Source organism: Ascoidea rubescens, assembly GCF_001661345.1.
Source record: "Ascoidea rubescens DSM 1968 unplaced genomic scaffold ASCRUscaffold_8, whole genome shotgun sequence".
Taxonomy (NCBI): domain Eukaryota; kingdom Fungi; phylum Ascomycota; class Saccharomycetes; order Ascoideales; family Ascoideaceae; genus Ascoidea; species Ascoidea rubescens.
This window is the reverse complement of record NW_017962920.1, coordinates 357,604-382,377: the sequence shown is the minus strand read 5'-3', so window position 1 is coordinate 382,377 and position 24,774 is coordinate 357,604. Positions and strand designations below refer to the sequence as shown.

Here is a 24,774-nt window from a genome sequence, read left to right as displayed (position 1 = left end):
TAAACTAAAAGACAAAAGATCTTCCTTACTTACCAACAACAACAATAAAAAATCTTCAATTGTAAGAACTAGATCCAAATTTGGCGGTTTAAACTTGGGCTTAGCTGTGCTTGAAAATAACGAAAATACCTACAACATAAAATCAAACATTAATCGCTCAAACTCATTATCAGTACTAAAAAGAACCTCAACCTTATCAAGCACAACAAGTCTTCAAAGACACTCTTCTCTGTCTTCAACTTCCTCTTTTACCAACAACATATATCATAATTCCTCTAATAGTATAAGTACTGTGGAAAATAATTTCAATAACAACAATATCATCAACATTAACATCAACAACAACAACAATAATAATAATAACAAAAGAAACTCTCATCTATCTCGTTATGGAACTTTAGTATCTCCTACAACTCCCTCATCCTTCTCTAATTTCCACTCTTTCTCAAAACTATCTAATAACAATATCCAACAATTCCAAAAAGAACTAACCCCTCAAGATGAAACTAACGAAAAACTAAGAAAACTAGCTTTAAAAGAAATGAGAGTTGTGGAATTAAAGGACGAAATCAAATCACTAAATGAACAGCTAACTTTAGAACTAGACGAATTGAAAAAACTAAGAGAAATTGTTCAAGTCTCGTTATACCAAAATATTAAAAACGGTGACTTGATTATGACTAAATCATCTCCAATAAATAAACACCCAAGAATCTCTTCTCTACCTTCTTCTTTAACATTAACTTCAAAAGATATTAACCAAGACGACGCTAATCAAGACGATATCAATGACATTATCGCTACTTCCATTGCTACTTCCACCGCCACTTCTACTAAGTCAATCGAAAATAAAAGAAAAGAAAACTTGGATACAAATGAACTAGATAGCTCAAGCACAAAATCAAATAATAGAACTTCTTTTTTAAGTGCTATAGTGCCTTCTTTACAATCCTCTCCGATCTTGCGTTCAAAATCAAACTCTATATCCAATGTAAACTCCAAATCTATTTCCAATTCAATTCCTAATTCCAATTTCAATTCCAATTCCAATAGAAACTCCCTTTCAAATCGAAATTCACTCTCAAATAGAAATTCACCCTCAAATAGAAATTCACTCTCAAATAGAAATTCACTCTCAAATAGAAATTCACTCTCAAATAGAAATTCACTTTCAAATAGAAGCTCCCTTTCAAACAATATATCTTCATCATCGAAAAAGAACTCCCCTTTATCCTCTCCAATAACGAAAAAACAAGAAAAACACGCCCAAAACCTTCTAAATTTTGGTCAAACCCAATCAAAACAAATCAATGTTGCCAAAAGAGGCAATAGGATGAGTATGATCAATTTAGGCTCAAACAACAGCTTTACTAACAACAGTTTTGATACCGCCGAAAATGGCAATGTTTTCAATTCTCACAACTCTCATAATTCTTATAATTCTTATAACTCTAACTCTAACTCTAATTCTAATTCTAATTCTAATTCTAATAATAAAAATAATCATGGTCATAAGAGACAAACCTCAATGTGGGAAAGCATTTCGAAACCTTTAAGCATTTTCAAAAATTTTGATTCAATGCTACAAGATGAATTTGAAAAATATTCACTGGGAAACTCCGATAAATTTACTGAAAATAATTTCAGCAGCTACCATGATGATGCGAATTATAAAGATAACATAGATAATCCTAAAAAAAACACTCTTAACGGCTTTAGCAGTATAAATAATAACCATTTGATTGAAAATAACAATAGCGATGATTTTGATAACTTTTTTAGTGCTAATATGAATATGAATATGAATATGAATATGAATAATAACCAGAACGGTGTAATCAAAGAAGCTCCAAACGAAAGCGAAAATGAAATCGAAGAAAATGATGAAAGTAATGAAAGTAATGAAAGTAATGACTTTTTTAATTTCGAAGATACTATTTCAGTGCCGGTTAAAAAATCAGTCAATCCCAATAGAAAATCAACATTATCAAGACAAAACTCTGTTTCTAATCCATTGATGATTAAATCCAACTCCATAAATGGCATTAAAAGCCCAGTATCCTCTATAAGAAGAAGCAACAGCTTGAGAACGAATACAAAATTTTCTAAAAATAGTGGAATAAGTAATTCTAGCGAAGATTTTTTTGGGAAGCATACCAATAACAACAATAATAATAGAGCTCCATCATCAAATTTCAGACACCTCAAGGGATCCCCAATCAATTTAAATAACCACAAAATTGTGCACAAGTCCAATGGGTTGAGTTCTGCTAACGGATCACAACGCAAAGTAGTCAGCACCAGAAAGGATATCAGTAATCCCATAAAGGAATTGGCATCCCCCGATTCAACTGAAGTGTTTCAAAATGTATCATCATCCTTCTGGACAATTTATTCAGATGTCAAACAAGGTATCTTGTCAACAATAGATGAGCCCGAAAATATTCATAACAGCAATCATAGTGGTGACAACAAAAACCCCAACAGTAATAACAGTCTCGACGATGTGAACTTGATTGATCTTGATGATGAAAGCTCTCCTGTCAACTTGTTGGATGAGTTTCAGAGAAAGCTGACGGGCGAAATGGAGCTGATAAGAAGCTTGCCCCGAAAAAGGGTCTCCAGTGATATCAGCAAGAAATTTGATTAGCTGACGTTGCGAGCTGGTGTCCATTGGACGCCCACATTTGCTAGCTATGGATGCAATTCTACCAAACTCTTTTCTTATTCTTTTCTTATTCTTTTCTTATTCTTTCCCCATTCCCCTGTTATTTCCTTTTCATTTTCTACTTGTTTTGCTGCCTGTTCTGTGTTTTTAGTTCTTCCTATGTTATTTATCCATCGCCCATACACATATACTATACTGATAATATGCTGATAATACTGCACGCGTCATACAGTCTGAAAACGCATCTCTGGCGTTTCCGTGCATCTACCAACATAAGTTACCCGTGCGGAAGGAAATGTGGAAGCGAAATGAATTGAAGAGGTTTTATCTTTACTCTTCACAACTTGAGCTGATAGAGACGTTTGTGTGTTGTGCTGTTCAGTAATTCTCGAGTAAATGCTTTGTATTCTTGCTTTCCATCTCCAATAGCTATGTCCACTTCTGTTGCTTGCAACCCACTCAATTCCACCTCAAAATTTATCCCCAAGAATCGTATCGTCAACCACACCCAGATAGGCGACACTGTCGACGCCAGATTGAATGGCTACTCTTCCAACAACAAAACTGTTGCTGACAACAAGAGAAACCCCTTCAACGCCACCATCACACGCAATTCCAATCAGATGCCTGTGAATGATAACAATGCATCCCATTTAAACAACGACAACAACCCCAACAACCCCAACAATACCAATATTAACTACAATTATAATCAGAACCAAAATCAAAATCAGAATTTACTGCTCAATGGAAATACCAATATAATTATAAATTCTATGCAATTGAATCAGGACCAAAATTTCAGCTTGAATAACACCAACAATAATATAAATTCTAATCCTAACATTAATTCTAACATCAATAACATGGGAACCAATTCTCCTACTATAAATCATACAAACGGTGTTATCAATCATATAAACGGCTTTGATAATGCAACCATTAATCAGCAACCTTTCAATGATACCGATAACATGGTGTTAAGACATGGTTTTACAACTTCCGATATTCAAAAATCATTCAAAAATTTTTTCTTTTATTTCGAAAGTAAAACTTATTTGGACAATAGTAATCCAATTGCTCCAGAGGAAAAAAAAATAAGATCCAACTATTATAAGATCCTCCCTGAAAATGTTTGGAGATTCCATGAATCTAAAACTTCAACTCCAGTTGGAGGAGTTTTAACTTGTTTAAAAATCGGTGTGGTTCCGCCTCCTCCTTTTGAAAAAATTAACCCTTCTTCAACTCTAGAAGGCTGGATTGATCCCTCAACTTTTTCAGACCCAAAAGATGCCACCATTTTTATATGCAGGCAAATCACCGATCTTTTCAATAGATTCAATAGAAGGTCTACCATGCTAAGATCTCATGAAGACCCGAATGTTGATGATATTAAAAAAAATATACAGGTTTGGAAACGTCATGCCCACCAAGCCTTTACCTCAGGCAACCAACCGGCTAATAGTACAATCGCTTCATATTTAGACTACGTTTATAAAAATAATGGTGACAATCATAATAGCGATAATAACTTTATTAGCTTTAATAACCTCAATCATAACATTAACAACCTTAACAATTTCAATACTACCAATAATAAAACTATTAATAATAAAATCAACAGTATTGTTAATAGCAGACCTCTGTTTTTTAGACTATTTTTGTATTATAACGGTCATGGCGTCCCCTATCCAGATGAGGTTGGTGATTTTTGGCTATTTAATAAACAATATAACCAATATGTTCCCATGTCAGTAGCAGAATTGCAAAATTGGATTGGTTGCCCTGCTATTTTCGTCTTTGATTCAACCTTTTCCGGTCGTGCAATCAGCTCCTATAAAAGAGCAGCTCAAAATGAGTTGGATAATCCCTCTCCCTCCAAAGAATCTGACCCTATTTTCGATTATTACAAAAGTATGATGTACACAGAAAGTTTTTTGTTTGCTGCTTGCAAAGAAGACGAATATCTTCCCTCTCATCCTGATTTGCCTGCAGACTTGTTTACTTGTTGTTTAAACTCTCCTATTGAAATGAGTATAAGATTTTTCATTCTCAAATCTCCCCTAAGAAAATATTATGAGTCGCTATATGATTATATCAAAGTAGATGAAAGCAGTGATAATCCTGATCAACACAGAAACTATAAAATAGATTTTGGTTATCATGGTGAATATAATCAAAGAGATGATTCATTGGGCACTTTATATCAAATATTTGTGGCTCTTATAGATATGTTGGCTGCATCTACTGTCTTAAAAAGTTTATACAGAAGATGTTTCAGACAAGATCTAATGTGCAATGCAATGTTTAGAAACTTCTTGTTAGCCCAAAGAATCATGAAATATTATAATGTTAATCCTATTTCTGAACCTCCATTACCAGACCTTCACATTCATCCAGTTTGGGATCAATGGGATTTAATCATTGAGCAGTTTTTATCCAAAACATGTTCAATAAGAGAAAAATACTCTCTCAACACCTACCAGGTTATATCACTTCAACCAAAATTTGTATTTACAGATTTTTTTGAAACTCAACTTGAAGCTTTAGAATATTGGATTGATTATGAAAGTTTTAATAGAAAACCGGTTCCTCAATTTTATTTACTAGTTCATTTAATTCCAACTCCTAGTTATAGACTTATTTCTTTATTTCTAATAGCCAAAATGGTTGATTTAGGTCCTTGGGCTGTTTCTCTTGTATTAGAAAGTATCTTGTTGCCTTGCATCATGAAATCTCTAAAGTTTTTTAGTAATGAGTTTAAACCCTTATTGTCTTTTATATGGGCCAAAATTATGGCCTCCTATCATCATGTCGTTCAAATAGATTTAATGTCAAACTGTTCTGCAAATTATGAAGCCTTTATTGAAATGATTATACCTGAATTTTCTTTAAAACCAGAACTCACAAGACAACAAAACTCATTTTATATCAGGACTGTGAACGAAATTAGAATGAGCAAAATGCAATTCCAATCAAAACAAAATTTTGGAGATACTCAAAGAGACCAAAAAGGCTCAGAATTATTACCAAATTTTCCTAGGCGTTCTATTTTGAATCCTAATATGAAGAGCAATTTTGCGTCTCTGAGATATTCAGAAAATGAGTATTCTCTTCCAAAACCAAAAAAGGTTGATTTAATGCCTATTTTGAAGTATGCGCCCGACACAGGACTAACTGATAACCAAATTTGCTTGCCTGTATTTGTATTAACTTTGTTTATGAGACAAAATACTATTGCCCAGGAGTGTGTTTGTCAAATTCATTTAATAGAAAAAATTGTTTGGTTTTTGGAGAACTCAAACTCTCAATCCTTAAAAGTTTGGTGTGGCTTGTTTTTAAGTCAAATATGGTCAATGCTATTCTCTATTAAATTTTTGGTGTTTAAAATGGAAATTATTCCAAAGATTATTGAAATATTCAAGAAAACAACAATTCCTGAAGTTAGAGCATCGATTGTTTATGGTTTTGCAACTTATATTTTGTTAGATGATGATCTAGGAGATAATGTTCCAAACGATGCTCAAATAGCTGAATTAAAACAAGCAGATGTAATTATTGCCAAACTGTTACTTGAAGCCATGTATGATGGTAGCTCAATGGTTAGAAAACAAATGGTTGTTTTTCTATCCAAGTATGTATACAAATATCTGGACTTTTTTGTTTTTACTGCTTATACTTCGATGCATGAGGAAGTCGTTTTGACTGAAAGAATTAAAGAAGTTAATGATTTTAGAAAGAAATTTCCAAATTATGGATCAATTTATAGTGCCCTATGGAAGTTTCTTCTTATTTTAGCTGCGGATCCTCATTATGAGATTAGAAACTTATCAGAAACTGTTATTCAGTATGTTTTAACACAATTGATTAACAACAAAGCATACAGAGAAAGATTTAACGAATTTAGAGAAAGATTAATCACTAAATTTAGCCAATCTCCAGTCAAAAAACTAAGACATGTTGGGTCAATGAATAAAAATGGACATAACCACTCTTTCTCGCAGCCACAACCTTCTTTAAAAAGAACTGTATCATTTAGGTCACAACATCACTTATCTTCTAATTCAATTGGTGAGATAGAATTGCCACCTACATTATCTTCAACAATAACTTCCAATATTATAAGAAAATCACTGTCAATCCAAAATTTTTTTAAACACATTTCGGGATTTCAAAATGACGAAAATAACCTAAACGGGCACGAAAATGAAAAATCCTTTGGAGTTTCTAGGTCCAAAATTACTCAGAGCTATGCTGATGTTACCATTCCTGATTTTGCATTAGACGAATCGAATGAGGGACTGAAAAAAACCTATATACCTCATTTGGCAAGATTTGAAGCAGTTGACAATATGAGAACAATTCCTAAGCTTCCCTTAGAATCAAAGTTTCTTGACTTTTCAATAGAGTATTTTCACTATCCTCAACTTAAAAAAGATAAGTCAACTTTGAGAAATTTTGGCTATCATGTTGATGACCAGCAATCCAAGGATTGGAGAAGAAATAGAAATATGGAAATCATTGAGGAGACTCAGTCACAAAAGGAAAAAGCTTTAAAATCTGATTGGTCGAATCTCAAAGTCACAATTGATAATCAGTCCGTACCTCGTTTGATTGAATTTTCTCAGTTTGAAAACTGGATTGTTACTGCAGATGATAAAAATATAGTCAAATTGTGGGATTGGAATAAAAACGAGGACTTATCCAATTTTTCAAATAACAATCCAATTGGAAGCAAAATAACAGATATTAAATTTTTAAACGAAGATGATAAATCTATTTTGCTTGTTGGTTCTTCGGATGGTGTGATCAAAATATACAGAGATTTTGAATTAGCTGATTCCGCAAAACTAGTCACAGCATGGAGAGCATTAAATGACTCGCAAGAAAGACAATATTCGGTAGGGCTAATTACGGATTGGCAACAAAGTACCGGCAATTTATTGGTTAGTGGTGATGTTCGTCACGTCAAAATTTGGGACGTTCAAAAAGAGATGTGTATAAACTCGATTCCTGTAAGATCTATTAAAAATGTCACATCACTTACTTCTGATCATGTTGCAGGAAATATTATTGCAGCCGGTTTTGAGAATGGTGATATTAAAATTTATGATAAAAGAATGGAGTCCAAAACTTCAATGGTCAAAGAATGGAAAGGTTATTCATCCAATGTTGAAAAGAAAAGAAATTGGATTCAAAAGATTCATTTTCAACGCGGAGGAAATAGAGAATTGGCTAGTGGTTCTACTAATGGAATCGTTCAGTTATGGGATATTAGATCTGATCAACCCGTTGTTGAATTTAAAGCCTTTTCATTGGAAGAAAGAGTGAAAAAGGAAACTGATGATGGTGAACTCAGTGGAACAGTTAATAGATTGTCCATTAATAATATTCAATCGACTATTGATAGAAATTTGGATAGTAATAGAGGAAACAACACATATAATTATGCTAAATCCTATAATAATACCAATCAAGTCAAAGTCTACTATAGAGGGATGTCTGCTTTTGCAATTCATGAACATGCACCAATTATGGCAACAGGCAGTGCAAATGTTGATTTATGGGGGATTCAAGGAGCATTGCTTCAAACAATTAAAATTCCTAATAAGAAGTTTTTTTCCAGCAATATGTTCATTAATAATATGATTTTTCATCCTCATAGACTAATGCTAGCTGTTAAAGCAAAAAATGAAAAACTGATTCACATATACGAATCTTCAAAATAATGACTTTGATAAAGATCAAGATTTGTTACTAGATTGTTGATAGATTTTCATTACATTGACAAAATACATAAAATTTAAGTTGCTAATAAAGTTTAAAATTTTGTATTAATTATCGAATGTTTAGTTTTCAGAAGATTATTTTAAAGAACTCAAAAGGTTTTCTTTGACAAAAATTTCCAGTTTTCTGTTATCAGAACAGAGAATTTTTGTTTGATAGTTCAAAAGTTAAAAAAAATTATGTGTTATTACATTAATTTGTTATAAAATGCTGCTGTTGGATTAATTGGATTTTAATTTGATTTAAAAAAAGATTTATTAAAGGATTGAATGATTAAATATAAGATGGATAGATTTGAAAAATAGAAGATTTTCGAATCATACATATTTTGATATATCAAAAGGAGTGCATTTGTAATATAATTTGTCAATAAGTATGAGGACACAGATAGCTGAACTATAAATGTATATGTTTTACTTCCTAAAATTCAAATATTTTTAATTAAAAAACTGCAGATAAAACAAAATATTATCTATGTTTTGAATATGTTAACCTTTGGATGCTATTTCAATGACTTTCAGATTGGATTATTTTTTTAAATGTGACTCAATCAAATCTGATATTCTCTACTTTTGATGGTTTTAAAGTTTTCAACGAAAAAATTTGCTTAAAGTAATAAATAAAAGTTTTTGTTCATCATCAACATCTTTGGAGACTTGATATCTCTAAGTTAAAATTTAATTCATCGATAATGCTCATTTTTATTATCTGCATTAATGAATGTCTAAAGTGTCCGGTTGTTTCTTCTGATAACAAAAAGACTACATGGAGCAATTTTTACTGAAATTGATTCAAAATGCTTTTTTGTTAGCGGTATTTCTATTTGTAATTTTGATGATTAATCATTTCGTCATATATTTTTTAAATATTGTGATATATTTAAATTTATATTTATAAATAAGTTTTTATTCGGATAACGTGACATTTTCTCTTATTATATGTTGCTTTTTTTGCAGATCTTTAAGATAGTAAGAAATTGTGATAAAGTATAAATTTTTAGTTGAAAAAAGGTGGTTATATTTTTTTTCCAACTGATAAATAATGTTTTAAAGCAAAGGTATAAATTTTTTGTCACTAAAAATTCACCTGGTGTTAATTCCATTATTATTCTTATTCTGGCACTTTATTTCAATAAGTTAATCTTTAATTAATGGTTTTATTTTATAAATTTTTGCAAACTATTGGTTTTGATTATTTTTAAAAGATTCTTTAAATGCTTATTTGTTTATTTCTGGTTCACAAATTGTTTTAGTCCAGTTTATAAATAATAGGTAGAAGCTTTTTAAAACTAGACTTTTTTTTATAATTCAATGTATTGGATTTGAGAAATTCTGACTTAAAAAATATCTTACATTTACAGCGAGATCGATTTTTTTGGAAAGTTATTAGTCGAATAGTTTTGATAGTGACTAAAAACAGTATTGAAGTAAAAAAGCTGCTACCTGGATTTGAGATATTAATTGAAGCTAATTATAATTCTAAATTGATAAAGTTTAATTAAAATTATGTTTATGATAAAAAAAAGGGAGAAAGCGGGTGAATCAAAAACAAAAGAATTTTCTAGGTAATTTTACTTAGTTTGATTTTAAGTAATTTGATTATTAAAGGTAAAGTGAGAAGATTTAATTGTTAAATTTTTGTCAATATTATCATGAACCAAAACATGAATATCGACATAGAATACTGATCAACAGAAATGATTTTGTTGTTTATTGAAGTCTTGATGATTTTATATTTTTCAGCTGATTATCTTTTAAGCTGAAAGTTTTAATAGGAAGAAAATGTGTTTATAATAGCTTAGGATGTGGAAATTAAAGATATTTTTGGTTACAGATCTTTTAAAAAGTTTATAAAAATTTATTAAAGTATAAAAATTTATTAATACAAAAATAGATAAAATGAAAAAAAAAGGATAGTTTATGAGCTTTTTTTGGTTTTGTAGTTGTTAATGTTTAGTTTTATCAGATTGATAGCAAAAAATAGGTCTGTGATTGGAATTAAACAATCGATCTCTGGTGGTATATTTCTAATCCATCATCATCTTGTCCAGGATTAGCGGTTTGGTAATGCAAGAGTTTTAATAATTTCCAAATACCAAAAGCAAGGAAAGAACCAAGAAATGGACCAAGCCAATAAATCCAATGATAGTTAGGAAAAGAAGCTGCTGCAATACAAGGGCCAAAGGATCTAGCAGGATTCAAACCAGCACCTGTATAATAGACACAGATTAAATGACCAATAAACAAAGCAATTCCAATGGCAAATGGAGCCATGAAGGTTGCTCTATGTTTTTCAACAGCCATCATTAAAACCGTTACACAGAGGATACAGGTTGCAAATGCTTCAATAAAAAGACCTCTGGATCTCGAACAACCACCACCTAAAGAATTAGCAAATAAAATTTCACCGGGGGTCATGGCACTAACAGCCCCAGCAGCAGCCATCCCAGCAACCATTTGGGTAAAAATCATTAACAATCCTCTTACTAGTGGAACAGCACCAGCTAGCATCAAGGTGACAGTGACAGCTGGATTAAAATTACCGCCAGATACTCTGAAAAATAAGAACACACTAACCATGACACCGAAACCGAAACCAAAGGAAATCATAATCAATTGGGCTGGAGAAGAACCACGTTCTACATCTAACATAGAGTTTAGTATAATATCATGGTTGGCAATTTGAGCAATCATGAAAGCAGTCCACAAGAAGATAAAAGTACCACAGAACTCGCCAATTATTACAACCAAATAATTTCGTAGTGAATTGGATAAACCAAATATTTTTTCGTTATTATTTGGATCTGAATCATATCTGTGTGCACGAGGAGATTTTAAACCGTTATCCTCAGAGATATATGAGGTATCAGGAATCGAAGCCATTATTGATTGATTGATTGATTGATGTGTTGTTGTTGTTTCGTTATACTTGATTATTAATTGATTCAAAAAAAATACTTAGTTAATGCAAAAAATACAATATTTCAACAAAAAAATTAAAAACTAAAGGAAAAAAGTTGAATACTACAGAGAAAATAGCAAGATTCAGGAGCAGAAATCAAGTTATTTATATGTTGTAATTTGTTTTAACAACTTTGCTGGTCTAAATTTCGATTTGATTTGCTTGAAGTAGAGGAAATTCGCTTGTTTTTTAGCCATTTGAATGATTTCAATTTCAAAATCTTTGCTTGGATTTATTCTTTGCTCCAATCTGAAAAGTGAGTTATGCTCAGAATACCTTTTCTTGGAAAGAGGATTGAAGTAGTTTAATGTATAGTATATTTTTAGTGTTTGATGAATGAAATTAGCAAACTTTGACAGTTGCAATTATTGAAATTCTAGCTTAATAAAGTTTACCAAAATGTTCCAGTTTGCAAACCATATCAGATGACACTGATGGATCCCCCTTACCAGCGCCCTAATAACAGCCCTGAAAACAATAGACCGTTAGATAGACAATTTTAGGCAATGCAGGATTTGCCATCTCAAATCCTTTAGTAAACGGGAAAGGATTTTGCAATTTGGTGATACTCAAAAGACAATTATTTTTAGCTGCACGTAAGTCTGTATAACAAAGCGATACTTTGAAATTAGTGCGTATAGATGATTGTTTATGCATGAAAGAATCCGGATAATAAAACAGTTGTTCATTTTGAAAGATCCATTCCAAAATCCCTTCTAAATTTATATGGAAAACCAATAATCGCAGTATATAATCCAGTTTACAGATTGTATTTAAAGCACATATAAAATTATTTATCACCTAGGCCAAACAGACTGGTCATGAGGTTACTAAAAAGAACAAAAGTAGCTAACACAAAACACAAGAGAGTATTACCTAGTGAACCAATAGACGTGCAAAAGATTTTTTCTGTTGTTGTAGATTGTATTGAATTGGATAAATATATCAGGGCACAAGAGTTTACTATTTGTATCATGTTTTAAGCTTTTGTTGTAAGTACAAAGTTGAGACCAGTCAAAAAGAATCGAAATTGGAAGAAAGAAACATGTCAAACTGCAAGTATCTGCATCTTTTGCAAGAAATAAACACCTCTTTTATTTGAACTGGCTTTCACTGAACATGTTCCACTTTGGAAAGGGCGCAGAGCTTGTTTGTGGCGGAAGAAAAGAGTTGCTGTGTATCTTTTTGCGATTTTTTCAGTCGAAAATGAGCTTGGATGCCTTTTTATCTTTCTGTGGTGAGACTGGAAAGTATTAAAACGTCTCAGATAAAAGTGTATTACTACACACTATTTCCTATTTTAAATAGACTCCAGCGAGTTTCATAAAAAACTAAAGAACTAAAGGTCTACATTTTATATCCTTTGCTTTTCGGTTGCTGTTGTTTCTATTTTGAGTTGCATTATATCCTGGGTTTTCAATTACAACCATGATGAACATGATTATTTCAAAAAGTCTATTATTTGTTTCTTTTTTCTTGTTAAATTCTTTGTTTGCTTGTGCCAATCTGAATAATAGTCATACTATGGAAAATAACAACCAAGATCATCTTTTAGTGGGAATCCAAGAAGAAAAAGATTACTTTTTAAAAAAATGCTGTGTTGAATATAAGTATTGCTATGAAAATGTTCTGGATGATTTTTTTTACAACTGTCTTGAAAGCAGCAAAAACAATAAAGATTATTCAGGCAGATACAATGGATATCAAGAAGAAAATCTCTACCACACAACAAATGAGTATAAAAACTGCAAATGTTTATTTGCAACCAAGTTGGAGTTTCAATGTAGCCAATATTGTCCTATTGAAACTAGAACAATGTTTACTCACTTGAACAAAGAATTATGCTTCAATAATGTATAATTCCGATGTTAAGAACAAACTATCTTTTTTTCTTTTTTTTTTCTATATTTTACAAAGTCTTTTACATTGGCATAGATAAATCATTAAATACAAATTAGTTTTATATTTCTCTTGGAAATGACAATTTGCTGTTTTGTAAAATTCTTTGTTATTTCTAATCCAGGATTATTGATCACTTTTTATCTGATTTTGATATTCTAAAGAAATATTTTAAGTTTGATTCCAAATTTAAAATAGCAATATTCGTTTTTCTACTTTGATTGCTATATATTCAATTTATCCGTTCCTTTTTTTATTCCGCTAAATGTATATTCTTATTACTAGTAAGCATAATCCTTAGTCAAACAATAGTATTACCAATGTATTAGAAAAATTAAAAAACCTCATGAATAGTTGATTCTTATCTAATTATAAACCCATCGTTAGAAATAATATTTCAAATTTATTTTAATTTAAAAGAATAGCTTTGTTTTGTTTTTTTTGTTTTATTTAGAACTTTCTTAGTGAAAGTATTACCTGCTTTTTTTTTTCCAAGTATTTTTCACAGAAGAGCTTTGAAGCAGATCTGATAATAATTTTTACCTCAATAAACCATAAATATCTGCAACGATTATGCAATTACCTAAAAAATAATATTTATTATTAAATCTTTTGATAAAAATGCATTTTACATCAAATGGAGTAATTAGTATGTTTATTTATTGTACACACAATGATAACCACTGGTTTTAATGAACATAACGTCCTTTTATAAAAAAACAAATTTAAAAAGTTCATTTATATGTAAATTCTAATAATAATAAAAATAAGACAAAATAAAGTAAAAAAAACAAAAGACAAAACCTCTATAAACGAGAAGAGCCACGGATTGCTTTGGGTTTTTTGGAAGCAAAAGTGGCTGCAACAATTAATGGGAAAGCAACAGTTGCTTCAACATAAACTTTGGTATGAAGAGCATCAGCTTTAATTTTACCCCAAGAAATAGCTTCATCGGGTCTTGCACCAGCATCTGAACCGTCGAATTCTTGACCAGTATTGATATAAACAGCATAATCAGCACCATTTCTCATTAAACAAGCATTAGCAATATGGTGTTTGATCAAACCACCGCCTAATATTATCATACCAGCATGGTTAGCCTCAATGGCAGCGGTATCTATAATACGAACATCGTGAACAATATCCAATCTAATTTGTTTTGGGGATTTTTTAAAGGTATGGAAAAACAACATATCACCAATTGAACCATCAGTAATAGCGGGGCATAAAATTGGAATTTTATTTTTATAAGCCCAATACAAGACACTTGATTCATCATTAATCTCTTTACCGAATCTAGCAATCATTTTTGATGGGGTCCAAAAGCTTTTAGTGCCATATTCAAGAAACTTTGGGTCCTTTGCAGCAGCTTCTTCTTGTTCAATTAACATTCGATCTAAAATTGGGTTGATCCAATTTTCAAATTCCACATAGTTATCATTTGGAATAATTAAATTACCAATTCGATTCATGCCATCTTTTCTTAATTGTTTCCCAGGTAAGCTAAAATCACCTAAATAAGTTGAACCAAGACATTTGATTAAATCTTCTTCGATACCACCAGCAGTTGTAACCAAGATGTCAACAAATTTATTTTGAACCAAATATCTAATAGTTTCTCTTAAACCGGAAGAGATCAAATTTGAAGTGTAGCCCAAGAAGATTGTAGTTCTCTGATAACCCTTTTCATCGAATTTACCTTTGGTTTTTTCTTCATCAGATAATTCTGAGATGTGTTTACCTCTCCATTTTCTCATTTCATTGATAATTTCACAAGCTTTTCCAAGAGAGCTTGCTTGATAGCCAGTAGTTCTCATTGATTTTACCAAATCTTTTGCGTTCATATTAAATGCACTTGGTTGGAAGTAGTCAATGCCTTGGACTTTCACAAAATCATCAGGAACAGGAATTGAACGTTTGAATAAAAAATCCTCAGCATTTTCAACTTGTCTTTCTTTTTTCACTTTCTTTTTCACTTCTTTCACATTTTCCTTGATTTGTTTATCGTTCTTGATGGTAGAATCAGAGCCCATTTTTAAACAATTTCCAGCAAATAATAAATAGAATTGTCAATTGAGTAAAAATATTAAAAATTATGAGGTTTTATAAAGAAAATCAAAATAAAAAAATAACTAAACAATATATCAGAAAAAAAAATGGAGTTAAGTATTGCATTTATAATGTTCATTTTCTAGCGAAAAAAAGAAAAAAAAACAAATCCAGAATTTCGATCGCAGTGATTCTTTCAGTTTAAACCATAAACCAGTAAAAATGAATGAAGAATTGTGCGTGGCATTGGTTCCAAAAAGCGATGCATGTTGATTAGGAAACGACCATTGAACGAACAATCAACTCAGTACGTTAATTATCAGCCAATGTAGGTAGATCTTGTCCCAGATGTTTTTGATAGCTACTAATTGGTCTGAATTTAACACCTTCACCAAAACATTGCAACTAATAGAAAATACTTTCCTGGTGCTTGGTTGAGAGAACAATTTCAGACCAAAAACGCAGGTACAAAACAAATAGAATACCCCACACCGAGCTCCTATTGGCTACTCGGATATTATCATGTGACTTCTAGGACTGTTACTTGGAGGGTTGGCCGAGTGGTCTAAGGCGGTAGACTTAAGATCTACTGGGAGACTTCCCGCGCGAGTTCGAACCTCGCATCCTTCATTTTTGATTTTTGATTGGACAATCACGTGCACTTTTGCTGCTGATTCGAGCTCGATGGTCAAAGAAAAAGAAGAGAATAATTTGTTGTTTTAGTTTTGTCAAGCGAACGGAACTTGGTCCGACCATTTATAGCAAAACTTATCCGTATTCGAGATACGGATAGGAAATGTACGTATAAGATAAGCAATCCGCACATAACCGATTTCCGGCCGTTCGTTACGAGTTAATACACTTTCAAGCATTCATTCTAGTCGTTTAAATCCGGATGCAATATTCGATTCAATTAACTCAACTCTCTGATTTAATTCATTGATTTTGGAAGCCATTGGTGAAGTATCAAGTTCCCTTTCGTTATCACTATCAGNGTTCTTGACTTGGATGCTGTCAGGTTGACAGTCGTCGAAGGAAGGATAGAGATTTCTTCTAGTGCTCATGACTTAGTAGACTTCTCTTTCCTTTTCCTCTTGGTTTATTTTATTTCTATCTAGCTATTTAGTGATCATATTTATATTATTTGGATTGCAATCTTCATCAACGTATTTGTGAATTAAATGTTTTTTGCGGAAACACAATTTTCGTTTCATAAGTGGTTAAGTCTTGTGTATTTGGTTTGGGCAACGGACTATAGTGGCTTCACGAACGTCCGAGCTCGGATTGTGTTTTCCGGCCACACCTCGTGCAACACAATCTGTTTGGTGTATTTCAGATATTTCAACTGTGTAAAATCTCTGATTATAAAATTTCTGATTTTTAAGCTGAGAACCCCCACAGAAAACACCACGTCTGATACATTTTGATTGCCAGAATTTAATAAAAATCAATAAAAATCAATTAAAATCAATTAAAATCAATTAAAATCAATTAAATCAATTAGAATTATCCACAACTTAAATGAAAGCTGTCATCCAAAAGGTTAAATCGGCTTCAGTAAGCGTTGATGGGAAACTAGTGTCGTCGTATGTTCAGCTGTTCATTTCTTTACAACAAAACTCAATTTGCTTTTAAATTTTATCTATTAACAATCTTTTAAGAATTGGTAAAGGTCTACTTGTACTAATTGGAATTGGAATAAACGACTCCAACGAAGATTGCATTAAACTATCCAAAAAAATCGTCAACTTGAAACTATTCAAAACTGACGAAAATGACTTAAATGCTCCACATTGGAAGAAAAGCGTTAAAGATGTTGATGGCGAAATTTTGTCAATTTCTCAATTTACTTTATTTGCTAAAACTAAAAAAGGAACCAAACCAGATTTCCACAATGCAATGAATTCCACACTTTCAAAGGCTTTATATGATGATTTCCTAGGTGTATTGAAGAAGGACATCAATTCAGATGAAAAAATTAAAGATGGTGTCTTTGGTGCAATGATGGATGTGAGTTTGGTTAACGATGGTCCTGTTACAGTTATCGTAGACACAAAGGAATAAACTTAAAAAAAAAAGTAAAAAAAAAAAATTGTTTATTATAGAAATTCATTAGACTATTTATTTTAGAGAATTTAAAAGAAATGCCCTTTTCAATTTTTCAAATTTTTCAAATTCATTTTCTGGTTTGGATAAACAAGATAAATTTGAAAGCAAATAATTAATCTGGAATATTAATGATGCATTTGTTTCGTTACTTGTAATATCCTTCTCAAGTTCTTGGTTGAACTCTATCGCTTTTTTATTAAAATTTGCAACAATGTTTTTCTTATCATTAATAGCATTACTATTACTATTATTACTACCATTGCCACTTTTATTAAATTCAAACTCCTCTATTGTAATTGGTCTTGATATTACCGGAATATTCAACTTTACTTTGACATTGTTACAATTCAATCTGTATGTTTGAATTTTAGTAAAATCATCGGAATTGAGTAACAGCATTTTAATACTTGGATCCTTTTGAATCTTGTATAACGTATTTTCAATTATTTTCTTTCTCTTATTGATATAATTAAAACCATCAATGCTTCTATCATTAATCATATGATTACTAGTTTTACTATCAATGTTATTATTATTATTATTATTCTGATATTTAAAATCGTTATCATGAACAGCGCCAATATTTTTTTTATCAGTTTCATTTTCCTTCCGGTTGCTTTTTATTTTATTATTTTTTGAGTCTATTGATGTAGAACTAAAATTACTAACCGATACTATTGTGCTCTCTTTCTGAGATAAAAACGTTTCCAAATTACAATCCAAAGATTTAATCATCCCAAGTAGATTATTACCTCCAACTAGTTTAAAAAAAGACTTTTGATTGTTATCCTTCTCTTTGCTTTTATGTTTATTTTTGTTTTTATTCGTCTCATTAACAATTTGATTCACAAGCTCTTTAAATCCAAATTCAATATTCATTAAAAATCCTCTCGGTATGTTGTCATTCAAAACCACTATACTTGGTCTGTTTTTGCCATTTTTTTTCTTTGCGATTGGATAATTGACTGGAATATTTAAATTGATCTTCAAACTGTCCAAATCGTAGATGAAATCAGGATCGCTGGGTTTGACTAACAACGTCAAATACATTACACTGTCGTTGTTCTTTATGAGAATCTCTTTGATCATTTTCAAAATTCTCTTATTCGAATTCTTCGACTGATTTCCATCCGTTGTTCTCTCATCAGTGTTCATTTCATCTCTTTGAGAGCCTGTGCTGGTCTGAATGGCCTTGCCATTTACTGTGATGGGAGCGAATTCCTGGATGAGATACTTGATTTCCTGCAATTTGAACACTTGGTTTCTTTCCAAACCATCGTAAAACAGTTTGTTTCCTCTCCTGCTTCGATTATTGGTGTTCTTTCTCTTTTCTGTGGTTTTGGGGTTGTTGGCTTGTCTGTTGCTGCTGCTGTTGCTGTTGCCCCTGTCCTTAGCACCAGCCTGGCCCTGGTTTTGATCCTCACTCATTGTTGTGTTGGAACTCTTGGGGTATATAAATAAAAGCCCGGTTCTGTCCTTCTTATATCTCTCGAAACCAATGTATTTGCAGCAGTATTGACATTTGTATTAAGATCTGTATTACCAATCTTTTCCGCAGAGAGAATGTCTGAGATAAACTTTTCAGTCCGGTGACAAATTTTTTTAATTAATTTTTTTCAGGCTCTTGCTTGAGATTACCTCTCTTCTTTCTCTCTTCTTGCCCACTGAATATCCTACAGAAAAATGTCCAGGCCCATACCCAAGCCAAATGAAACCTTCAGCAGTGTTTATGATAGAGACAACGAGATTCTCTCTGCTAGATACTTGAACAGCAGTGGATACAGAATTCCCCCAGCCGTTGAGCCCTCACCCCAGGTTAACACAGATAACAGTTTCAACAACTTCAACAACAACAACTTCAGCAACAACTTTAACAACAACTTCATCAGCTTCAATAGTAGCATAGCAAACAACAGACCAAAGAAACACTCAATGCTTTCACAGAGTTTCAAGAACTCTTCGTTGCTAATGTCTGCTTCTCCTGAATCCGACGACACAATCACAAATCAAAACACTTTCGCAAACAGCAATTTTCCATACAGTGATAATCCTACAAATAATAAAAACAATGCTGATAACGAGAATACCAATAGAAATAACAGTAATACTCACATAATCAAAAATAATATAATAAACGAAGAGATTCCAGAGGTTTCATCTATACCTGTCTCTGCTTCTTTATCCACCCGTCATAATCTTAATAGTTTTACCAACTTTGATTCAAATGTATCCAACATTTCTGTAAATATCCAAAATCCCAACCAATCTGTTATTGATATCGTTAGTCAGCATTTGGTCAACGATAGCTCATCTGTTTTGAATGAAGATAACTCGCAATTTAATTCTTTGAGTCTACAAGGTGGAGACATGACAAGAGACTTGTACAATTGGAATAATAAACAACAGCAACAAAAAAGAAACAGAAGAGCATCCTCGTTCAGTGAATCAATTTCTGCATCCAATTACAATGGTGATGGTTCCAGCATAAACATCACTGCAAGTGATATGAAAGTTATTGGTGGTTTTAGAAGAGATCATTTAGCTCAAAAACACCAACAAAGTATTGATAATGGTGATTTCAGTCATACTAGCTTTAATGACAATAGTAACAGTAACATTAATAACAGTAATAATATCAACAATAATGCCGATAATAATAATAACAATAACAATAACATATTTAGAAATGTTGGTAACACCGCCAAACCACCATTCTTTACAAAAAATTTCATTGAATACTTAGTTTTGTTAGAACATTTTGCTGGTGAAGAGCTATCTGACGAGGAAGAAGAGATTTTGAAATTTCAACAGAACATTCAAAGTGAAAATTTGATTTTTCCAAATGAAACGTTTCCATTGTTACGTAATGAAGCACATAAAAGGATCTCCACATCGCCTTCTAACATTTCAACATTTAAATCGGTTCTACTTCTTTTAAAGGCATTTGTTGGAACTGGTATTGTATTTTTGCCCAAGGGGTTTTTAAATGGTGGATTGCTATTCAGTATATTTATCTTGTGTTTTTTAGGAATTTTGTCTTATTGGTGTTTTCTTCTATTAATATGTGTCAAAGTTAAAACTGATTCAGAAAGTTTTGGAGAAATTGGGTTTAAATTATATGGATCATACTTTAAAAGATTGATTTCGTTTTGTTTGATTTTATCGCAAATTGGATTTTCAAGTGCTTACATTGTATTTGTTGCTCAAAATTACAAAGCATTTTTCAAACAATATTTTGAATTAGAATACTCAATTGCAATTCTTATACTTTTTCAACTACTCTTTTTAATGCCTGTATCATTAATAAGAAAAATCTCCAAATTAACAATTTTAGTTGTAATATCTGAAATTTTTATTTTAATTGGGATAGTTTATATTTATGTTTATTCATTTTCTAAATTGGTTTCGGACTACGAACCAGATTATGAGCTATTTAATCCTCAAAGCTGGACTATCTTTATTGGAACAGCCATTTTCACATACGAAGGAGTGGGATTATTGATTCCAATTCAAGAATCAATGAAAAAACCAAAAGAATTTCCAAAGGCTCTTGGAATTGTATTTATAATCATTTCATTGATTTTTGTATCTATTGGAGCATTTTGTTATATGGCATTTGGATCAAATACTGAGACAATTATTTTTTTAAATTTACCCAAGGAATCTAATAGTTCAAAATTTATTATTTTCATTTATCCTCTAGCGATATTATTGTCAACTCCATTGCAATTGTTTCCTGCAATTAGAATTTTAGAAACAAGTTTTTTCTCTAGTAAATATAGCGGGAAATATGACAACTCAATCAAGTGGAAGAAAAATATCTTTAGAGTGATTTTTACAATTTTGGTTGCTTTAATTTCATTAATTGGTAACAATGATTTAGATAAATTTGTTTCATTGATTGGATCTTTTACATGCATTCCATTAATTTATATTTTCCCACCATTGTTACATTATAAATCATTTCAAAACCTGGATGAATCAGATGAAGATCCCTCAGTTTTCAATCATTATATCACAAGATATTTAAGTTTGTTTATTTGCGTGTTTGGTGTTATAATAATGTTATATAGTTCATTCAGCACATTATTTTGCTGAAATCAAAAGTCATATGAAATTTTGTAGAAAATGGTTATATTGATTTACGTTTAATGGTATTTAGGTTTTTAAACAAAAAGACAAAATAAAATTTTTATTAAAATGCTTTAATTTTTATTATATTTATTTTATTTATTACTATTTTTTTTATATAGAATTACTTTTATTTTCTGTTTATATTGTTTTGCATTTGAGTTATAGGTTAATTAAAAATGAAAAAAAAAGCCGATTAAGTAAAATGAAATTGAGATCTTGAATATAAAAGAATCTAATAGGCGATGAAATAAAAAATATTAAAAAAAAACCTTAAAATATCAAAATAAAAATGTACTTATAAATGTAATATTATATATATTATATATTGTTACCAATTTTTATGTTTCATAGAACATGGGTGGTTAGTGTAGTGGTTATCATACTTGCCTTCCAAGCATGTGACATGGGTTCGATTCCCGTACCACTCATTTTTTCTACATCTTTATAAATAAATTTTACTTATGTAATCTTGTTGTTGCACGAGGTGTGGCCGGAAAACACAATCCGAGCTCGGACGTTCGTGAAGCCACTATAGTCCGTTGCCCAAACCAAATACACAAGACTTAACCACTTTAACACCAAATAAAAATCATTTCAAAAAGCAAATTTGTTTTCTTGCTTCTTGAGTAGTGTGCTTCTTGGGTGATACTTTGGTTTTTTCAATTGAATGTACAATTCTTTAGACTAAAGGTGTTACTAGTACTGCTATTGTTCGCACAAACCTTTTTTGTCAAACATTTTCAAACAGTTTGAAATGAATTCAAAGTTGGAACTCTCACCTGATCTGATTTACCGAAATACCAAACGCCTCTAACGAGCGCTAGTAAGAACATTAAACCGGAAGTTGGACCTAAGAACACCCTTGAAAACGTGATCTCGGAGGTCCAATATCGCGGTTATATTAATTTTGTGGATCTAATCCTGATTAGGTGGATGTTGAAACCATAACCCACTTTGGTTTTATTGATGGTATTCTTTTTATTGGAACTTTGAGTTTAATAATAATGATATATTTTCTCAAAAATTCGAATATTTCATCAGAAGATCAAAAATAGATAAAAAGGGAAACATATTATTGTTAATAAGAATATTATGGTAAAGCTTGCTAAAATAGGTCATCTAAACTTATTCTTGTTTTTGGGCTAGAAAATAATATTTTTGTTATAAATTGAAATGAATTGCGATCTCAGATATTTTAAATTCAAAACCAAGAAATGAAAGCATCTAAAATGTGTTCAGTTACTTTGAGATTAAGATTGTGTTATTTTTGGTAAAATGGTCAAATATAGATGCGACAAATTAGTGTCATCGGAAAAATCAAAGACCTATTCTGAAGAGATTTGATTTCTGGTGATTCTGTTTTCTATGGTACAAAACAATTAAGTTTCAATTTCAAAGTAAAAACAATTTTAGCAGTAGCCGCTTGTTCAAGCCATGATCAAAGAGACAAAATTGCATTCTACATCAAATTCCAATCAACACCAAATTAAATTCTTTGTGATAAATAATAGAACAATGCTCCTGCGTAAATATGTAGAAAAACAACAGACCTCTCCTATGTGATGCTCACGTTTTTGTATGTGTGCGTATGCATAAGCAGCGAAAAAGAAAGTCGCAGAGCTGTCTTTCCTGGATTTAGTGGCCTGTTGCTGACGAGTATAGAACAATTTTATGGGTTGTGATGAGCATATAATGGACGGGTTGGTATGCAGAAACTACTCAGCAGACCAAAACTATGCTTGGTCCTTTGTCAAGAAAACCCACCGAGCCTGTTTGATTCAGACAAAGAGCCCATGCCATAAACACAGGTCCTTGTGACGATGGCAGCGATGTGGATGCAAACAGACTCTCTTGAACTTTGCAATCAACAGTACAGACCCTTGAATACAGTTCTCTCCAAACAATAGAGCAATGTTCCAGACGCTTCTCCAGCCTCCGCCGCCTCACGAGGCGCTGCAGTTCCACCGGCGTGGACCATGCAGCTGATAAAAAACAGTTTCCTGGTGCCAAACACTTTGCTTGTTTGCTATCTATTGCTTCTCCTCTTTCTGCTGTTTCTGCCAACAAACCTGAGATGAGCAACAACCCAACCCAAGGTCTGGCTGTTACCAACAACCACACTCTTCTGGAAGACAGTTCTCATCCCGATGAACCACCTCCTCCATATTCTGAGCTAGACCCATTGAAACACAATGAGGTCTTCACTCCAATGTTTTCTGCTACCGGTGGTGCTAATCACCAACAACTTCAACAAAACAATACAGCTACTTCAGACTTAAATGCAAACGAAGTAGAAGGGCCTGCTCCTCCATTGCCTAAAAGACTGACAATTGCTGTTATGGAACCACAACATACAGCTAATAGCAACAGCATAAGTATTCATAATAATACTAGTAATAGTCCTGCTCCAATGCAAAATTCAGAAAATCTTGATTTTGATGATGAAAACACTCCCCCTACTTTAAAAGGGGCATTTCCAGCTCCTCCAATTCACTATTCTAGAAGAATTTTTTCTACCTCGTCAAAACACGATGATCCATACCACCAGCACCCTTCACAAGTACGAACTTTACATCCTAATCCAACCACAGCACCACAAAACACTCCTCCTCAGACTTCATATTATAATTCTGCCAACAATAACTATATCAATAATAACAATAACGATTATAACAGGTTTCATCATCCAAACTGGAATCAAAGTTGGAACCATAATCAAAATTATAACCCAAATTATCCGAACTGGAATCAAAATTGGAATCAAAATTGGAATCAAAATTGGAATCAAAATTGGAATCAAAATTGGAATCAAAATTGGAACTACAATTACCCAAACTATCAATACTATAACCGAAATTATAATCACTACCCATATGGAAATTATAACAATAATAGCAACAATAATTTTTCAAATAATGAAAATTTTGATCCACCTGCTTTACCTCCAAGAAGAAATTTTACAAAGTAATAAATTGAATTGAATTGAATTTACTTGATTTTTTTTTTAAAATTATTCTTATCTTATTATTTTTATCTTATCTAATTGTTTTTATTCTGTTTTGTTAGTTTATTGTTTATGCTTTTCTTTCCTCCACCTCTTTATTATACTTTTTTTTTTTTGGTTTTATTTTGCTTCGTATTATTTTATTTTATTTTCTTGTTTTATT

General features: G+C 31.7%; 10 protein-coding genes and 2 non-coding genes across 12 annotated transcripts; 8 read left to right on the top strand and 4 right to left on the bottom strand.

Annotated features, from left to right (window-relative positions):
• Positions 1 to 1,333: 1,333 nt before the first annotated feature.
• ASCRUDRAFT_81373 (uncharacterized protein) lies at positions 1,334 to 2,650 on the top strand (the record flags this gene model as incomplete). The annotated part of the gene is made up of 1 exon (XM_020194611.1): positions 1,334 to 2,650. One exon carries the CDS (start codon positions 1,334 to 1,336, stop codon positions 2,648 to 2,650), a length of 1,317 nt encoding a protein of 438 aa, XP_020046716.1.
• A 992-nt stretch (positions 2,651 to 3,642) lies between these two features.
• Positions 3,643 to 8,397, top strand: KOG1 (ubiquitin-binding TORC1 subunit KOG1; the record flags this gene model as incomplete). Its single annotated transcript, XM_020190644.1, is given in 6 exon segments — positions 3,643 to 4,087; positions 4,293 to 4,296; positions 4,308 to 5,607; positions 5,824 to 6,891; positions 6,967 to 8,017; positions 8,165 to 8,397. The coding sequence occupies 6 exon segments, from the start codon at positions 3,643 to 3,645 to the stop codon at positions 8,395 to 8,397; spliced, it is 4,101 nt and encodes a 1,366-aa protein (XP_020046715.1).
• Positions 8,398 to 10,371: 1,974 nt separating this feature from the next.
• ASCRUDRAFT_76392 (aquaporin) lies at positions 10,372 to 11,531 on the bottom strand. Its single transcript, XM_020193450.1, has one exon. The coding sequence runs from the start codon at positions 11,335 to 11,337 to the stop codon at positions 10,453 to 10,455; it is 885 nt and encodes a 294-aa protein (XP_020046714.1). The 5' UTR covers positions 11,338 to 11,531; the 3' UTR covers positions 10,372 to 10,452.
• Positions 11,532 to 12,844: 1,313 nt separating this feature from the next.
• Positions 12,845 to 13,276, top strand: ASCRUDRAFT_8633 (uncharacterized protein; the record flags this gene model as incomplete). Its single annotated transcript, XM_020194924.1, has 1 exon — positions 12,845 to 13,276. One exon carries the CDS (start codon positions 12,845 to 12,847, stop codon positions 13,274 to 13,276), a length of 432 nt encoding a protein of 143 aa, XP_020046713.1.
• Positions 13,277 to 13,957: 681 nt separating this feature from the next.
• Positions 13,958 to 15,779, bottom strand: ASCRUDRAFT_76390 (deoxyhypusine synthase family protein). Its single transcript, XM_020193449.1, has one exon. It carries the CDS (start codon positions 15,346 to 15,348, stop codon positions 14,122 to 14,124), a length of 1,227 nt encoding a protein of 408 aa, XP_020046712.1. The 5' UTR covers positions 15,349 to 15,779; the 3' UTR covers positions 13,958 to 14,121.
• Positions 15,780 to 15,910: 131 nt separating this feature from the next.
• On the top strand, positions 15,911 to 15,994 carry ASCRUDRAFT_t105. Its single transcript has one exon. It is a non-coding gene; the product is annotated as a tRNA-Leu (tRNA).
• A 194-nt stretch (positions 15,995 to 16,188) lies between these two features.
• ASCRUDRAFT_76389 (uncharacterized protein) lies at positions 16,189 to 16,608 on the bottom strand. Its single transcript, XM_020193448.1, has one exon. It carries the CDS (start codon positions 16,426 to 16,428, stop codon positions 16,237 to 16,239), a length of 192 nt encoding a protein of 63 aa, XP_020046711.1. The 5' UTR covers positions 16,429 to 16,608; the 3' UTR covers positions 16,189 to 16,236.
• A 277-nt stretch (positions 16,609 to 16,885) lies between these two features.
• DTD1 (D-tyrosyl-tRNA(Tyr) deacylase) lies at positions 16,886 to 17,428 on the top strand (the record flags this gene model as incomplete). Its single annotated transcript, XM_020190665.1, has 2 exons — positions 16,886 to 16,950; positions 17,026 to 17,428. 2 exons carry the CDS (start codon positions 16,886 to 16,888, stop codon positions 17,426 to 17,428), a joined length of 468 nt encoding a protein of 155 aa, XP_020046710.1.
• Positions 17,429 to 17,485: 57 nt separating this feature from the next.
• ASCRUDRAFT_70919 (uncharacterized protein) lies at positions 17,486 to 18,901 on the bottom strand (the record flags this gene model as incomplete). Its single annotated transcript, XM_020191861.1, has 1 exon — positions 17,486 to 18,901. The coding sequence occupies one exon, from the start codon at positions 18,899 to 18,901 to the stop codon at positions 17,486 to 17,488; it is 1,416 nt and encodes a 471-aa protein (XP_020046709.1).
• A 250-nt stretch (positions 18,902 to 19,151) lies between these two features.
• Positions 19,152 to 21,650, top strand: ASCRUDRAFT_76386 (uncharacterized protein). Its single transcript, XM_020193447.1, has one exon. It carries the CDS (start codon positions 19,157 to 19,159, stop codon positions 21,569 to 21,571), a length of 2,415 nt encoding a protein of 804 aa, XP_020046708.1. The 5' UTR covers positions 19,152 to 19,156; the 3' UTR covers positions 21,572 to 21,650.
• A 313-nt stretch (positions 21,651 to 21,963) lies between these two features.
• On the top strand, positions 21,964 to 22,035 carry ASCRUDRAFT_t106. Its single transcript has one exon. It is a non-coding gene; the product is annotated as a tRNA-Gly (tRNA).
• A 1,632-nt stretch (positions 22,036 to 23,667) lies between these two features.
• ASCRUDRAFT_76384 (uncharacterized protein) lies at positions 23,668 to 24,764 on the top strand. Its single transcript, XM_020193446.1, has one exon. It carries the CDS (start codon positions 23,682 to 23,684, stop codon positions 24,573 to 24,575), a length of 894 nt encoding a protein of 297 aa, XP_020046707.1. The 5' UTR covers positions 23,668 to 23,681; the 3' UTR covers positions 24,576 to 24,764.
• Positions 24,765 to 24,774: the final 10 nt, after the last annotated feature.

Excerpts from the sequence above, each read along its gene's own strand:
- ASCRUDRAFT_76392 (XM_020193450.1), bottom strand. The coding sequence starts at position 11,337 with ATGGCTTCGATTCCTGATACCTCATATATCTCTGAGGATAACGGTTTA.
- ASCRUDRAFT_76390 (XM_020193449.1), bottom strand. The coding sequence starts at position 15,348 with ATGGGCTCTGATTCTACCATCAAGAACGATAAACAAATCAAGGAAAAT.
- ASCRUDRAFT_76386 (XM_020193447.1), top strand. The coding sequence starts at position 19,157 with ATGTCCAGGCCCATACCCAAGCCAAATGAAACCTTCAGCAGTGTTTAT.
- ASCRUDRAFT_76384 (XM_020193446.1), top strand. The coding sequence starts at position 23,682 with ATGAGCAACAACCCAACCCAAGGTCTGGCTGTTACCAACAACCACACT.